At 49.2% G+C, this 17,602-nt stretch overlaps 1 protein-coding gene across 1 annotated transcript in view; it reads right to left on the bottom strand.

Annotated features, from left to right (window-relative positions):
- Window positions 1-17,602, bottom strand: part of LOC126523332 (uncharacterized) — a 105,821-nt gene that overhangs the window by 45,381 nt on the left and 42,838 nt on the right. The window contains exons 2-4 of the mRNA XM_072288981.1: window positions 13,152-13,316; window positions 10,952-11,083; window positions 9,559-9,684 (exon numbers count right to left, since the gene is read on the bottom strand). Coding sequence (XP_072145082.1) covers window positions 9,559-9,684; window positions 10,952-11,083; window positions 13,152-13,316 — 423 coding nt within the window. The remainder of the gene's footprint in view (window positions 1-9,558; window positions 9,685-10,951; window positions 11,084-13,151; window positions 13,317-17,602) is intronic.

Here is a 17,602-nt window from a genome sequence, read left to right as displayed (position 1 = left end):
TACCGTCACGAGGCCTACTAAGTAACTACAACGCAGACACACCGGGAAAATTGCCCAGGCTGCCCATAACTTTATTGCTCACTCTCGCACATGCTATGAAAATATACCGCATTGCCACAGGGCCTCTCTCTAGTGAGCCCGAATAGGAAGAAGCCCTCAAAAGCCTGGACCTTAAACTCCAACTCAAGGCCGTCCAGAGGGCCCAAGAACTGGGGGAGCGTCAGCGCGTTCCCGTCGCGACTTGGGCGTCGCCTACGGTTTTGGCCCGAGAAGCTCAACGCGTGGGATCTCCAACGGATTAAAACACCTCAGGACCTCAATAAAGTTCTTGACTGACTGACTGACCGCCCCTTCCAGTTCGTAAAAAGGGTCGTAGAGCGAAACTGTGTTAGTTACACGGAGTGTTACAATGTAAGCGAAACTTCGCAAGCAGTCTGTATTGTACATCTCGGGCGCGCAGCTGGGGTTCAGCTCTACAACGACAAGCCCATTCACGAGCCAACTGTCGCGGACGCTCGCGGCGGGCAGCTTCTTGCTCAGGAGTACCCACCATTCGTGGTCTTCCCATAGTTGTTGAAGGGAGGGAATGTGCGGGACCACTAACCCAAAGCTCCGTACACTGAGCGCAAGGCCCACCACTGGAGATGCGGACAATGCCATCGTTTTGACGATTGGTTGGATTGGTTTGACGATAGACGTGGCTGCGAACACTTCTTGCTGGCGCAAGAAGTGCCGGCAGCCACTCGCTCCTAGTATCGCGTTTCGATCGCTGGTCACTGTTTGCTGGCCGCAAACCGCCAGCATAAAATTTGTTTCTTTCGCGGCAGGGTGGAATCAATTGTCGACAAATTCGAAGACGATCTGGCTCGATCGCCGAAAATATACCGTGTGACAACAGTATAAGATTCGTGTAAAAGATACCATTCTCAGAGGGGGAAATGTTTAAGATAGTGTTGCGTGTGGAAAGACACAGACAGAAGAGGCTATTTACAGCCTATTTACACTGGAGCCAGGCAGCCAGGCGGAACTCGCTCACGCCAAGCGCACCGACCCACTTCATCGTCGTTCTCGCGGTGGCTCGTCTCTTGAGCATCGCTCGATGATATCGTAATACTACCCCGGCGACAAAAGCACCGTCACGGTGCTGTTAAATATCCAAGGCGCGTGGAGAGTTGTAGGGCTTGAGTCGGGCGACATGGACAATGTCACTGGTTGTCACAGCGGAGGACGTAGTGCGCGTGGCTAGAACAGTTTCATAGGTGACATCGGTCACTTTGCGGAGCACGCGATATGGGCCTGTATAACAAGAAAGCAGTTTTTCACAAAGGCCAACTTTACGCGAAGGTGACCAATGCAGCACGAGGCTGCCGGGCACAAAATGGACATCACGGTGACGGAGGTCGTAGCGTTTCTACTGCTTGTCTTGAGACACTTGTAGACGAGCGCGCGCAAGTTGGCGAGCATGGTCAGCATGGGCGATTGCATCACGGGCATAATCGCTAGTTGAAGCTGTGGCGGACGGAAGCACAGTGTCCAGTGGTAGCGTTGGTTCGCGGCCATACAAGAGGTAAAACGGGGAAAAGCCAGCAGTTTCGAGACCGGAAGAGTTGTATGCAAATGTAAGGTAGAGCAAGGTCCCAGTTACGGTGGTCGTCGGAAGCGTATTCGGATAGCTGCCTGTAAGGGTGCATGCAGTTCAAGCGCTCAGTGAGACCACTCGTTCGGGGGTGGTAGGAGGTGGTAAACTTATGCCGTATTGAGCAGGCACGCATGGTGTCGTCGATGACTTTGGCCAAAAACGTACGGCCATGGTCTGTTAGCAATTGACGCGGAGCACCATGCATCAAAAAGATAACATGTAGGAGGAAGTCCGCAACATCAGTTGCGCAACTGGTCAGGAGAGCACGGGTTAAGGTTTAGCGGGTCGCGTAGTCCGCCGCGACTGCAATCCACTTGTTTCCTTATGTAGATTCTGGAAATGGGCCGAGAAGGTCTAAGTTGACACGATGAAAGGGCTCGGCAGGGATATCGAGCGGCTGCAGGTAACCAGCGGGGAGCTAGGAAGGCTTCTTGCATCGTTGGCAAAGTTCACAAGCGGCGACGTAACGTCGTGCGGAACGGGCAAGGCCCGGCCAGGAAAAATGGCGACGTACACGGTCATAGGTTCGAGATACGCCGAGATTTCCTGCCGTTGGTGCGTCGTGGAGCTCTTCTAGAACGGCGGAGTGGGGGTGTTTAGGTATTACAAGTAGGAACTCAGAGCCGTCTGGATGAAGGTTACGACGGTACAGAGTACCATCGTGGAGGGCGAAGAGGCGTAGAGTAGCATCGGCCGGAGAGTGTTCAAAACGGTCGATGAGTGCTCTGATGTAGGCGTCAAGGCGTTGCTCGTCGGTGAAATGAAGCAGTTGTGATACCGACAATACGCAAGAAGCCCTGGCAATATTGAAGGAGTCAGAGTCGTCAACAGGGTAACGCGACAAGCTGTCAGCGTCTTGGTGCAGGTGGCTAGACTTGTACACCACGGAATATGAAAATTCTTGTAGCCTCAAAGCCCATCGACCAAGCCGGCCTGTAGGATCTTTTAGCGATGAGAGCCAGCAATGAGCATGATGATCACTGACTATGGAAAAAAGGCGACCGTAAAGGTAAGGACGGAACTTCGCAACCACCCAGACAACAGCAAGGCATTCTCGTTCCCTAACGGATTAGTTGCGCTCCGATGGTGCTAGGAGGCGGCTCGCATAAGCAATAACGCGATCCTGGCCACGCTGACGCTGGGCTAAGAAGCATGTACGCCATGACCGCTGGCATCTGTACGCAATTCTGTCGGGTCATCAGGGTCAAAGTGGGCGAGAATGGGTGGTGAGGTTAGAAGAGTAACGAGACGAGAGAAGGCGGCGGCTTCTCCAGTGCCCCACGAGAATTGTACGCCTTTCTTCAAAAGATTAGTTAGGGGTCTAGCAATTGTCGCGAAATCTGGAACAAAACGACGAAAGTAGGAGCATAGCCCTACAAACGTTCGAACGTCTGCGGCTGTCATCGGAATCGGAAACTCTCTGACAGCGCGAGTTTTGTCGAGATCAGGCTGTACTCAGGAAGCGTTAACGAGATGGCCCAGAAGAGTAATTTGTCGGTGGCCAAAACGCATTTGGACGAGTTAAGTTGCAGCTTCGCCTTTCGAATACATCAAGTATAGTTGTGAGACGTTCAAGGTGGGTGTCGACTCGAACGTTGGCGAGAAGACGATGACGTCGTCGAGGTAGCAGAGGCATGTGGACCATTTGAAACCTTGGCGCAAGGAGTCCACCATACGTTCAAAGGTGGCAGGGGCGTTGCATATTCCATACGACATTACTTTAAATTGGTATGGGACATCAGGTGTGACGAACGCGGTTTTTTCTCTGTCGACATCATCAACAGCAATCTGCCAGTATCCCGAACGAAGATCAATAGACGAGAAATAGCTGGAACAGTGTAGGCAGTCTATACGTGGCAGTCTATACATCGTCTATACGTGGTAGCGGGTAGACGTCCTTCTTAGTAATGTTATTCAGATGACGGTAGTCTACACAGAAGCGCCACGTGCCGTCCTTCTTCTTAACCAACACCACAGGTGACGCCCAAGGACTGGAAGAAGGCTCAATGATGTTTTCATGTAGAATTTTGTTGACTTCGTTTTGAATTACTCGGCGTTCCGACGCAGAAACTGGATACGGTCGTCAGTTAATAGGCGTAGCGTCGCCAGGAAGAATCCCATGCTTGACCGCGAGCTTCTGGCCTAAAGGGCGATCGTCGAAGTCGAAAATATCTCGGTAGGACGATAATACTTGGCAAAGTTCTTCAGTATCGGCACCCGAGGCTGGCGCGAGGGGCTTGCTAAGCTCGCGAGAACCATCGGTCGATAACGCTGCCACGTATTGGTCGCCGAGACATTCAGCGGTGGCAAGGCAGAATACCTTGCGGCAGAATTTTCTTTGCCAATCCAAAGTTACAGACAGGCATGCGAGTGCGGTTCCCAGTAATATTAAGTATACTGTGAGGCACTGTAACGTCATACCTTATTGGAATGTCGGGCAGAGGAGTGACGAGGTACTCGCCATCAGGAACTGGTGGGAAAGACAATAGTTCAATGTAGGCTATTGACCTTGGCAGCAGGCGAAGAAAGCCGGTGGGATGTAAGCGGCAGTGGGGTGCGTCAGAAGGTTCTGCGAGCATCGGCAACTCAAGGCGAAGGGTACTGGAAGAGCAGCCAATAAGAGCAGAATGTGCGGAGGGAAAATCGAGGCTGAGAATGAGGTCGTGGGGGCAATGAGCAATTACGGTGAAGAGTACAGGAGTGTAGCGGCCGGCTATGCTGACACGTGCCGTACACAAGCCGATGATAGGCACAGTACCGCCATTCGCAAGGCGGACGATGCGTGCTGACGTTGGGGTGAGGAGCTTGTTCAGTCGTCGTCGGAAGGCAGCACTCATAATAGAAAGATTTCCTCCTGTATCGATGAGTGCCGTGACAGGATAGCCGTCAGCGTCAACGTCAAGAAGGTTTCGCTTCGTGGGTAACTTGAGTAGAGGATTTCACGGCAGGGTCGACAACGCAGCTTCTCCTCCAGAAGCTGCAGTGCCCAGTTTTCCGGTTGGATCCGGGAGGCCATATGCGGCAAAGAGAAGCGATGGGGTTGGGGCGAACGAGACTGATGGCGTCGAGGTGAGGGCGAGCGGCTGTAGCGAAGGTTCGGAGGAGGAGCATCAGCGGCAGTGGATTCATCGCGGGTGGTATAGGGAACGGAAGGTCCAAAGGTGCGGGAATAAGCGGCGGTGTATGTCCGAGGAGTTGGTGGCCATCGGTTGCGGCAGTGACGAGCGACGTGGCCAATGCGACAGCAGTAGAAACAGATCGGCCGGTCATCAGGGGTACGCCAATCGGATGGGTTGCGGCGAGATGTGGCGGAAAAGGACTGCCGAGGACGAGGAGGGCCGCTAGAAAACTGGGGAACGCTGGGTTGGGACGTGGAACACACGGGGCTCAGACCCAAGTTCTCAAATTCCTGTCGGACGACGGCCTGAATCATCGCAATGGTGGTTGCTGGCGGATCGGGAGGCGTCGTGGAGAAAACTCGCGAGCAGGCGGCCTCGAGTTCGCGGCGAACAATACGGGTGACATCGTCACAGGTGGTGGTCTGACGTGGTCGACCCTCACATGTCGACGTAGCAGCAGTGTTGGGTAGCCGCGTGATGTGGTGTGTGATACGGCGGCTCTTAGCTTGTTCAAGGCGACGGCATTCTTTGATGATGGCGTCGATAGTCTAGACGTTGCCGAAAACAAGCAAATTGAAAGCGTCGTCGGCGATGCCTTTTAGAATATGTGACACTTTATCGGTTTCGGACATAGCATCGTCGGTTTTGCGGCATAGAGCTAAGACGTCAAGGATGTAGGAAACGTACGGCTCCGTAGATTACTGAACACGAGACGCACGAGCACGAGATGACTGAACACGAGGCTCGCGGCAGCCTTGCGCCCAATGGGGTCACCGAACAGTTCCCGTAGCTTCTTTGAAATTGTCCCAACTGGTCATCTCGCCGTCATGCGTTTGGTGCCACACGCGTGGGGTGCCGCCGAGATAAAATATGACATTGGCGATCATAATCGTTGGGTCCCACCTGTTATTAGCACTGGGGTGTTCATAGAGCTTGATCCAGTCGTCAACATCCTGTCCCTCGAGGCCAGAGAACACACCTGGGTCGCGATGTGGGGCGACAGTGACGATTGGAGCAGTGGGACAAGCCGAAGCCGTTGCAGATGTGGGTGCGTCAACGGGAGGCATGGTGACAAGCTCGGTGTGCCAACCACTTCGGAGTTCCGTAGTGAGGACGAGGATCGCTGACCTCCACCAGAATGTTGCGTGTGGGAAGACACAGACAGAAGAGGCTATTTACAGCCTATTTACACTGGAGCCAGGCAGCCAGGCCGACACTCGCTCGCGCCAAGCGCACCGACCAACTTCGTCGTTCTCGCGGCGGCTCGTCTCTTAAGCATCGCTCGATGATATCGTAATAACAGCATCCTCACAGGGGAAAAGGGGTCACTCAAACGCCTTTCCCCCGTCTAACACTAAGTCATGTGGCCCCTTTTAGCGAAGTCCTACAACGATGGCACATGGTCCGTATAAATAGGTTCGCTGAAAAATTTGTCGGACCACCACCACTTCGCCTATATGTCACGCGACGTCAGAAAAACTGCAGAGTTCCCCATCGCATTGACGTATACAAACATATTATGAACGATTAGAATGAACAAAGAAAAAAATCCAAGTCTACACCTTTATCACCATTAGCCCTCCGCTATTAGTCGAAAGATTTAGGGCGGCGCCCACATTGCTTTTCTGTCGCGTCTTGTAACAAAACAGGGAAACCTCACCATGTAATAGTGACGAGTAGGCATGAAAGATGCATTACTACCCCGAACAAGACTGAATAATTTTCGGAATAGCCGTAGAGTGGCCAATTCCAAAAGGAATAGAAGATGGGGGCCTGCCGATCGCTCTCACACTGCCTACTCGTAGCTGCTGGAGTTATTGATTTTATGCGATTGTAAAAAAAATTCTGGGCAGCCAAAGTCAAGGTCCGAGTGCGAAGCAAGGCAGCGAATCACTTCGAGGTTGCTCCGGGTGTGGAGCAAGGCATGTTAATGTAGCAGCATGGCGAGCGATCACAAAGAGCTGGTAATATGACACTGGAACTGCGCTAGTTTTCAAAGGCGCAAGGCTCCGCTACGGCAATTTTTGGCGAATGAGGAGGAAAAACCGCAAATTTTGTTAATACAGGAGACACTATGTGACGACCCTACCCTGGAGGCCCTCTTCGTGGAGGCTCTACCGCACGTGTGTCTTAAGCAGAGCGTGTTTGTGCCTAATGTCTATAGCCCGCCGTCGGACCAGAGACAGACGTTTAACTCCATGCCTAGGAAGGCGACGTCGATAGCCAAGCACTCTCCGCTGATAGTTGCCGGGGACTTTAACGCCCCTCATAATGCGTGGGGCTACGCCAGACGGACTGTAAAAGGAGAGAATCTGGCGAGGATCCTGGATGATCTCGCGTTTGCGGTAATCACGGACCCAGGGTGTCCCACTAGGTTGGGCACGGCAGTTGCGCGAGACACAACGCCTGATTTGGCATGTGTAAGGAACGTAGGTAACGTAACGGGGGCCAATAAGCAGGAGAAGCTGAGCAGTTACCACTTCATAGTGGCGGTAAGTTAGGGTGGACGCCCAACCGGCCAGGGTATTTCGAGTCACGGACTGGGAGGAGTTCAGGAAACTTAGGAAGGAGCGAACGAGCACATTTTCCTCGTTTGGCGAGGCCATCGACTCGCTAACAGAGGACGTATAGAGGGCTACTAAGGTAGTACAAACGGAAGCGGAGGTCCTAAGAATGAATCCGCACCTGGCGCACCTGTTGGAGGCCAAATCGTCAATTCTGATGAGGCGGAAAACACAAAGGTTAAATCGTAGGCTGAGGAAAAAGGTTGCGGAGCTTAATAGAGAGATCGAGAGATATTGCGCGGAGCTCAATAGGCTACAATGGGACGAGGTCTGCGCGGCAGTAGACGGGTCCATGCGCTCAGGAGGGAAGTGGAACCTCCTCAAGCACCTCCTGGATGACGCACAGACAAAGCGGAATCAAAGGCAAACACTTAGTAAAGTCATACACAGGCACAAACAGGAGGGAGGTACTGAACAGTCACTTTTGAATGCAGTCGCGGATAGATACCTCCCCATCGAACCGAAGCAGGAAGAGGATTATCCGCAGATCAAGTGCGCGACGGTAGAGGAGCTGTACGCGCGCTTCGCAGAATAGGAAATCAGGGCTGTGCTCTACAATTTAAACAGCAGATCGGCTCCGGGTCCGGATAAAATTTCTAACAGGCTATTACGAAAACTGTCCGATAAGGCAGTGGAACTACTCACTAAAGAAGTCAACAGGGCATGGGAGACCGGACAGGTGCCTGACGGATGGAGGTAGGCTATGGTGACATGCATCCCTAAACCAGGAAAACCCCTTCATTTGGACAACATGAGGCCAATATCACTAACCTCGGGCATAGGCAAGGTAGCGGAGCACGCGATCGTGAACAGGGTTTCCGTGTACATAGAGCGCAGAGACCGCTTGCCACATAATATGGCTGGATTTCGGCCCGGCCTATCAACGCAGGAGGTTAGGCTAATGCTAAGGAAGCAAATCTTTGATAGCGGCACGCGCGACGTGAGAGGGAATCTCGCCCTTGATCTCACTAAGACGTTCGGCACAATATTACATCGATACATTCTGCAGGCCACGGCCGGTATAGGCCTGGGAGTCTAATTCCAGGCCTTTGTTAGGTCTTTTCTCATGAATAGAACTGCTACTATTCAAGTGGGACAGATTCGGTCAAGCGTGTACGGATTGGGGGCTCGGTGTACCCCTCAAGGATCAGTCATCTCACCACTGCTCTTCAATATAGTCATGAAGGGTCTTTCAGACACCGGTACCAATCCGAAGGACGGTATCACAAACGCGTGGCTACGAAGGTCGGCACACACAAGACACGCCGATAGACAAATAAAAATATAAATTAAAGAGAAGACACTCGGTGAAAACTGGCAGATAAAAATGTCTCATTTTTTTTTTATTTCTTGCCCGTAAAACCAAAAACTTTCAAATATAAGAGGAGCCGAATATTGTGAATAAATGTTTTGCGACCCCACAGCGTAGCCAGACAAGCCGATGGCCAAGTTAGCCGTGGAATGAAGGCGCAGGAAGGCCAGTTTGTACAGGCGGGCGTCGGTGTCTTCTCTTTTTGTTAGAAGCTCGTGCAAACTATGGTACCTCGACATGCTGCTGCGTTGCTGGTGCTGGTGTACGCGACGCTCCTGCGTTAGCTCCTCTTCCATTTGATAACAGCAAGGTGAGAATTTATTAGCCTTAGCACGCTACGCTTCAAGGAATTTAGGCTTAGGGCACACTGGCCGCTTAAGCTTCACTTCGATAGCGAAGCCAAATTGATTGATTTTTACTGGGAATTAGTGCCACAGCTTTTTGATCCAAAAACCATACCTGCTTTAGGAAAACGACGCATTAGTTAACGGTAGGGTAAGGCGTGGTCAACGTGACAACAAACGAACAAGTGTTCCGAAAAGGCCACGAGCGTTCACTATGAGTGACAAAACGGGAGTCCATTGTTTGCACTTACAGAATACTCGTTCAACGCTAAGGCGTAGGAGCAACACGAACATGTGCTTTGGAAATTTCCAGTTTTGCAAGATAAAATGCGCTTTGCACCCGCGCGTTTCATTTGAGCGCGCATAGAAGGAAATCTGTGAGCGTCTGGCTGCGTTGCCCGTGTTGTGCCTATCGCAATTTTTACGTGGAGTCCCATCGGGTCCGCTGAGAGATGCCGGAGGCAGCCAAAATGTTTCACATAAATGTGGGTAATTTATGTGAAAACGCCTGGCACAAGCTTCTTTTCCTACCCAACGGGCAACAGTCTTCGGTTGGTCAGTGCTTGCAGTGCACACTTACCCACGTAGACGCATGATCCACCCTTCTGTGCGTAGTGGATTCGGCAGGTGCAGATGCCACCTACGCAGACACTGCTGCGCGTGTAGCAGCTGTCAATAGTAGAGCAGTTCCCTCCGAGCTTGGCCTCTGCAGGAACAATTAGACCAAGTGTATCTAGAGGCGAGCTCTACCGTGCGAGTCAACAGCTTCCATGCAATTACGAAAATATGTAAGAAGGCGGGAGTGAAGGTTTTCAAGCGTGCTAAAGTGCGTTTCAATCTGTCTGCGATCTCAGCCATAAAATTTGCTGTCACGTCAGATGTTGATGCTTCAGATGATGGGCCGGATTCAAGTGGTGATCTAATACAGCCGGAACTCCAGTGAATATTCAAACGTATACAGGCTGCACTCTATGTACCGCGTGGGTTCAAATGTATTCTTAAGGGCTCCTTAGCCGTAGGGACCACGCCTCATAGGCGACGAAATGCTGGTGTGGTTTTGCCAGTAAGATGGCAATTATGCAGCACAGGAAGATTTCACTAGTTTCTGTGTTGTGGAACATTGATCTTCACCTAATGCAATGCGGACCGTCTTTAATGTACCGCAAAAACAATGGTCTTCACATGGCCACAAGACACGCTGGCAACGTGAAGACTGGCTTTGCTACCTTGCCGCTAGTAATTATAAAAAAAGTGAACGACGGCTTAGAATAGCACAGCCTTACAGAGAAAATATAGCATAGCATAGCATAGCGGTACCGGTTTCCTGGCTCTCTGAAATTTTGTTGTCGAATTCACAAAGCTTTTTGTTTGCAATTGTTGCTTGCCCTTTACCGACCGCCTTCGTACTGGATCTAGATTGGCTACCACTTCCTCTCAAGTGCAGCTATAGCGTAAAAAGTTTCATGTGTGTACCGGCCTTGTTCAGGGGTAATTATACGCAGTCGTCATTACGCACAAGACCGGTAGAGTCCGCCTAAACGAGCCGGGGACCATGGTTGGGGTGACGGAATGGTCGGTATTTGACATTACATAGGATCTTCAAGACGACAACAATGTGAATGAAGGCAACTTCGCAATAACCGCTGCCTCAATTGCCAGGTTATCACGAATTCAATTTCACTTAGATCTAAAGATACCGCGGCCAAATTTTATTTTTTGTGACGTGAATGCCACCTAACATTGAGATTTCTGCCTGCGATAACGCTTTTCTCCCTTCCCTAACATTGACATTTTAGAATCGCTGTTTTGGCACTGTCTATTGCCAGAAGACACGTGCTGGTGTTCTGCTGACAGAGCAGGAGTTACTGCCAGAGCAGTGTTCACTTGAGACTGTGCGAAGTAATATAGCGTGATTCCCTTCGTAGGCAAATGTGAAACGACAAGGCGTGCGTCCGCGAGTGCCGATCATTCACCTGGCATGCACTTGAATCCCTGCTTGACTCGCATAGGACTGGGGCAGATGCACTTTCCATCGAGGCATAGCAGGTAAACATTGTTGTAGCGGCATTGCTCCACGCGCTCGCAGCTGCTGCCCAGGGCGCCGGCTGAGAGACGTCGGTGGAAGCAGATCAGCGTTAGTCATAGGCAGAGATGCTGAAACAGCAGCTTTCTCAGAGTGGGTGACGTATTAAAATAAAGGTATCTGCTCTTCTGCCTAGAGCGCTCGAACACGTAGCTGCAGAGCCAAGAAAGAGTAATAACATAGCAGCTGCTAAGCTCAAAGTGCGAGGTTCGATACCACCCGAGCGTCCGTGCCGCTAGCGCTGTTTGCAAGCATTGTCTCTAAGACCGCACGAAAACTGATTTGTTTGCAACGCGGCCAACCAATTCCGAACGACTCACATGAAATGCGGACGACTGTAAAGTACATAAATTTTTACAAACCGTCGCAACCAAATAGAGTACAAAAAGGCAGGGAACACTACTCAAAGGACAAAAGGATAATTGCAATGAGAGCGTGGGCATTAGGTTTGGAAATAGTAACCACGAATGTAGTTGAATTTATTAGCCGCGCATGAAAAAAAAGCTCCGCGCGACCTTAGCAACCGCGCACGCGCAAACCCGATAGTATTTCTTGAACACTAACTTTTAATTTCAACACTCGAGCTGTATCGCTCCGCTATTACTTTCTTATCAGGGATATTCGCGGATATCAAAGCATACCATACATGTTAGACCCATGCTTTTAACTTTAGGGCACTGGAACTCTGCGTTTAACAGTCTTATACATTCGAATAGAAATATATCCATCGTGCGTTAACAATGTATAGTGTCCGTGGTGTTCGAAGTAGATTTAAGTACCAATAATCACAAAGCGCTTGACTTGCGGTGCCAGGTGTTTTTCTTTTGGCTATTCAGCTCATCAATTTTTTTTAATTGAAAACTGCTAATTTGCCTTTCGGAGATGGCACGATTCTGATCCTGAAAATGGATCCCTCGATGAAGCGGACATTACTTGCAAAATAAGTCGAAATGCACAGTCGACTACTCACCAAATTTCTACTAATTGCGTTTTCAAGCAAATACTATACGGTATGTATTGCAATTTACGAATTGTAGCCGAGGAGGTGGCAAGGCATATTCATTTGGAACAAATTCAGAACGAGAGTTTTGGTTTTCAGCCCATGTCCCTTCATACTGCCGCAAAATTCTCTGTTTCATCTATATTTTTTAACAAAACACCGCGTTATGCACTGAAGCACAAAAATAACTGGAACGCTAACTAGTAAGAATTCATTCCATGCGAATATGCCTGTGAACTTGCCGGCTACAATTCGTGAATTGCAGTATATGCCATGAACTAATTTCTTCGAAACCTAATATTTCAAGTTATGCGAATTTGTAGATTTTCTATTTCAATTTCTCGTGCAAGCCATGTTTGTCTCATGAAGTAATCTATCTAAACTTTGTTATTACAGGCGATCTTTACAAATTATGTACCCTGTAAAAAATCTTTATTTCTTGTATTTTGCGGGCCGATACCACGATATGATTGTGAGGCACGCCGTAGTGGGGGACTGCGGATTAGTATTGAACGGCTGGGATTCTTTAACGTATGCACGGTACACGAGCATATTCTTTTAAAAAAGCAATTCGGCATAGCGTGTTCATTAGCATCGCGTAGCATAAAGAAGGGCTGGAAAGCTTTAGCACCACGAGTAGACGGTTATGCGCTCTGTACATGCACAACTAGTGGTGCGATATTTAGAGCTCTTATTTGCTAGCAGAAGATGACAAAGAAGGCAACGTGCCTGGGCCGAACACTTCCTTTATTTTTTGAAGTCTCTACTGTGAAAACGCCATACCCCTAATGGAGGACGCTCCCTGCATATTACGGGCACAAAGTTCACGCAGCACACTCAATGTCCGCGATTTGAGCCACTCATTGGTTGTGTGGCATTACGAATTAGGTTTTTCGGCGCATAAAAGAAAATAATTTTACTTGGAACATAAATAGCCCGAAAGAACCTCCCCAAAATCTGTTTGCCAGCCAGGTCCAGTGCACTTCGTCCTGGATGGGAGCCTTCACATCCACGCCGACGCCGTTTTAGGTGTGTGTATGAAGGCTGCCTAGCATCGCACTGAGAGCATGAAGACCACGATAATAATCACCCCTGCTGCATTTGTAGACGCCACCTTCCTCCAGGAACAGCGGAGTGTAATCGGGGCAAGTGCAGTTCCCGGGTTCGCCGTCCCCGTCCGAGTTACAGGTCATGCCCTTGATGAACCGGGAGGAGCAGTCGGACACGTGCAGGCAGCGTTTCCCAAAGAAAGCGGCTGCACAGACATTGCCATAGACACCTCTTACGGTATAGGCAAGCGAATAAACGAGGGCGACGACTGCAATCAAAACAGTAGCTTAAGTAGCACAAAAGCCGTGTATTGAAACAACAGCCTATTTGCGAAAGTGTCGAAGCCAGCTGTCTTGCGATGCTGTGTTCTTAGCGAGAACCCTTTTATTCCACTCACCGACTCCTGTAACTAATGAAGCCATCGTATCTAGGGGCTGTCTCTCAGTCGGAAACTTCTGGAAGTGATTTTACATTATCCTGATTTCTCGTCGCACGTGACGTCTTATTGTAGCAGCGGGTGTCGTGGCCGGTGGCTCAGCCTATCAGTGTTCAATAAACGTATTTTCTTGTGAAAATATCCACGAGAAATACGGATCCGTAACTAACACATTACGGACACATAAACCAACAGCGCTACTCAACTCTTTGAGCTTGATGGCGCTTCCTCTTTTAAAGGCTTTGCGGAAAGACGCGGGTTGCCACAGGACATACCGGGCACCTGCTTCCTTTTGACTGACACGTATGGCATAGAAGGGTCTTCGGCAGCACCGAATTCTCGTATTCCTTCTCCAGTGATCGTGTTCAACTGCCCCCTTCTTTTCTCCATAAAAAAGAAAAAGTTTAACAAGCGCGATTATTGCTACGCGATACTGACCACCGCCTTTATAGTCGTGCTGCCTCGTTAACAACGAAGTGCTGGAAGATTCGCTTTTAGACGACGGCTTTGCTAATTTTTGCAAATGGAAACGTGTTGCGAACATGGAGCCTCGCCTGCGGTACTTTTGCAGAGCTACCATAGCGTGCCAGTTCAGCGTTTCCCACTTTTTCGTAAAGCGGCGTCATGAAACGGTGTGCGATACATTGTGGTTCTCGTACTCATGTCAATATTAGTTTCCGCGCACAAGCGTTTGCTGTACAGAAAGTGGTTAAAATGCTGTTTTTAACTTGCCTGTTACTTAGTTTTAGTAGATTTACGAAGTTCTTCTTAATTAAAGATTTGCGCCAGAACCTACCTTACGATGACTGTCGGCGGTAACGCGCTAGCACTTAACACATTGACGCAAGGTATTGCTGCCGCAGAAACGAATTATATGTGGGTTGGTACTGCAGAGGAACTCTTTCGCATTTCCCTTAGAACACTCATTGCCATCTAGCGCCGCCGTCTCGAAGCCTGCGCGTGACCTCCTCCAAAATGCGTGGGGCGCCCGCGCGTGCCAACGCACAGCAACGCGACATGCGACAACCGGGCTTCTTTCCTGGCCTTTGCGCTTCTTTCTGGCCACGCTGCGCCATCTAATGGCACTACCGAGAAGGCCACGCGTGGTCTCCGAGACGACAAGCGTGGCGCGCCGATGTGTGCGAATACTGTGAATTGTTCCCTCGTTTGGTCGCAGACTCAGTGGCACACACACAGTTGCCGAGAGGTTTACTAAATAGCGGCACATATCCAGTACATGCGTGGCGCAGATCACTAAAATGTTGGTGAGAAAGGCTTTCACTGAAAGCAGCACGCACCCAGTATATTTGTGACGCAGCGTGCAAATACGTCGGGTTGCTGTCCTTGAGGAACTCGTGTGACGTGGGTTGGGTTTCACTCACCATCGGAAAAATTTAGGGACCTTTTTCGTCAATTTAGGGTGGCGCAATCACAGTGGCTCATACGTAGTTACTCAAGTTGTCAACGACGCTCATTGAAGAGCAGCACACACCAGCTGGCAGGTACTCGGTGACCCAAGTTCGCATCAAAGAGGTTCACTGAAGACCAGCACAGACCGAGTGGCACACACCCAGTGATATCCAAGTCGGCGTCGAAGAGTTTCTTCGAATAGTGGCGCTTACGCAGCCCTGCGTGTGCAGTGACTAATGTCGGCGTGAAATAGTTTCTTCGAAGAGAGGCACGTATGTACACACTGGCACATATTTATTTACCTAAGCAGATTTTATGGTCGCTTTCGAACCCTGTTGCTTCAGCACAGCATCCTGTTATGCTACCCATTCGACCACGGACTACCAAGTGTCCAAAGTAGGCAGGAAAACAGTTAGATACAAACAAACTAACATAGCTGCATAGACTGGCCTTGGAAAATTCGTGAAGTAACCAAATAATGCTAACGTATTAAAATCATTCAGCGATAGAATAAAACATCTCAGTGGCTGTTATAATGCTTCACTATCGGCCTATATCAGGAATTTTAATTTTAACGCAATTAGCATCCCATGGAGACTTCAGACGGTTTGCAGCATATCTGTATTTCAGTCAGTTTGTCCGCGCGTAACCGTTATTGCGCCAACTTGGGTCCCTGACCAGTCCAGGGTCTAAAGGGATCGAACCTAACGGAGCCGGGTTCCAAACCAACTGTCGTAGCACGTTGCGCCACTGCATATGTAACACTGGTTATGTGCCGCTCTCCAATGAACCTGATTCACGCCACGTAAGCTTGAGTCACTGTGTATGTGCCACGGGGTATGCGTAGCTTTTCAATGAGTCGGACGCCAATTGGGTCACTGCTGCTTGGGTCCGCAAGCAGCAGTGCGAGCTCGAAGAGGAAGACGACTGTTGACGTTAACTGCAATTAGCATTACACATCATCACATTCTTCTGCAGTGCCCCACTATTAGTTGCCTCAAGCAGCAGCGGGTGCTGGAAAAAGAGCAAGACACTGTCCGGCTAAATACATGACTCAGACATGACGCATCTTCGTGGTGGTATTACGGTGTGTTGCTTCAATTCTTCAATGCTAATCGCATAACGTCAATATTCATCCTGAGGTTGGTTCTGCAGGGATTTTGTGTCAGTAATAGAACTTCGTAAAATTATGGAAGCTTTTCACTTTCGAAAGTCGGGTGACGAATGCGAGAGTCAGCCAGACATATGGGCAGACAGAAAAAAATATCTTGGTATAATGAAAATTAAGCTTTGGTAAGGTCCGTTGTATCTTTACCGCCCTTTGTAGTGTTGAAGTGCATTCAAAGTGCTGGCTCGTGACCTGTATATTGCTTTTTGACATGAGGCAGCGTTTCTAGTGCAAGTGCTAGCAGTTGCGCCGAATTAAATTTTTCTTCAATCGTGAGAGCACTGCGTCCTTTTCGTTCACAGCTAAACCATTCTGACTAGATCAAGTTGCTGTAATTCTGCGTCCGATATATGACGCGTGTGGCTTCCACGGCGAGAATGATAGCACACGGAAGAATCAATCAATCAATCAATCAATCAATCAATCAATCAATCAATCAATCAATCAATCAATCAATCAATCAATCAATCAATCAATCAATCAATCAATCAACCATTCAACCTATACTCTTATATAGCATATACAATACATACACATTATAAAAGGTACATTGGATTCATTCAGTTCATACACAAGGAGTTCCGAGGGTCTAAGACCGACGGGCAGCTTTCTATACAACGCTTGACAAGAATAATAAAAAAAGTACATTGCAGTATTTAGGCCGTGTACGAAGATATACAAACATTCTATGTTAATTTGCACAGTATAACCTCAACGTCACTGGTAAGCTATGGAATGGTTTAGGTTGCTAGGCGCACTTGAACGCATGCTTATTGGCGCTTTAAGGAGACGATTGCGTTTTTGTAATATGCGTTTTCGTCAGCGTCATATCTGCGGTATTATAAGAAACTGTAGGAGAATATCTTAAGGTGATGTTGAAATTAAACTGTATTACTCGAACCAAAGTTCAGGTCAATCGTTCTTGTTTTTATTCCTATGCTTAGAAGCAGCAGTGCGAATTTAGGAGAATAACTTTCACGCTACAACAGCTAGTGCAGGCTTCGTGCGTTTACTCACCACCAACGTGATTCACTCTATCGGCGAGGGATCCGTTCGCGTTTACTGGCACGGTGGTCAATCTGAAAATAACGCAAAAAGCGCAGATGCCATAAGCTTAAACTAGGGGAGTAAATTTTCCGTACGCTATTTCGTTTTCTCATAGCATTGGTCAAGTTGCGCCCCAGAGCTATAACATCGATGTGAATCCTCGAAGCGCTTGAAATTTCGAAATTAGCCACATCCTAATGGTGGTGCGGCTTCTAGAAAAGCACCACTCCCTGTGCAAGTGATGACTCCAAGACATCACAGTTGCCTTGGGCAGGCTGCAGCACATCCAAAAGCCGGGAAAGTCGTCCGCAGCAACCACCCTACAGTATGAACAAACACGAGTTTCGAAGGTCGCGGACCACAGTTCGACATGGTAAATACACCATTCCTTCGTTCGGGGGGCCATTATTTTAGTTTAATATACGATTGC

The sequence above is a fragment of the Dermacentor andersoni genome, chromosome 6, assembly GCF_023375885.2.
Source record: "Dermacentor andersoni chromosome 6, qqDerAnde1_hic_scaffold, whole genome shotgun sequence".
NCBI classification, from domain to species: domain Eukaryota; kingdom Metazoa; phylum Arthropoda; class Arachnida; order Ixodida; family Ixodidae; genus Dermacentor; species Dermacentor andersoni.
The sequence above is the reverse complement of the archived record's forward strand: the minus strand, read 5'-3'. Positions and strand labels throughout refer to the sequence as shown.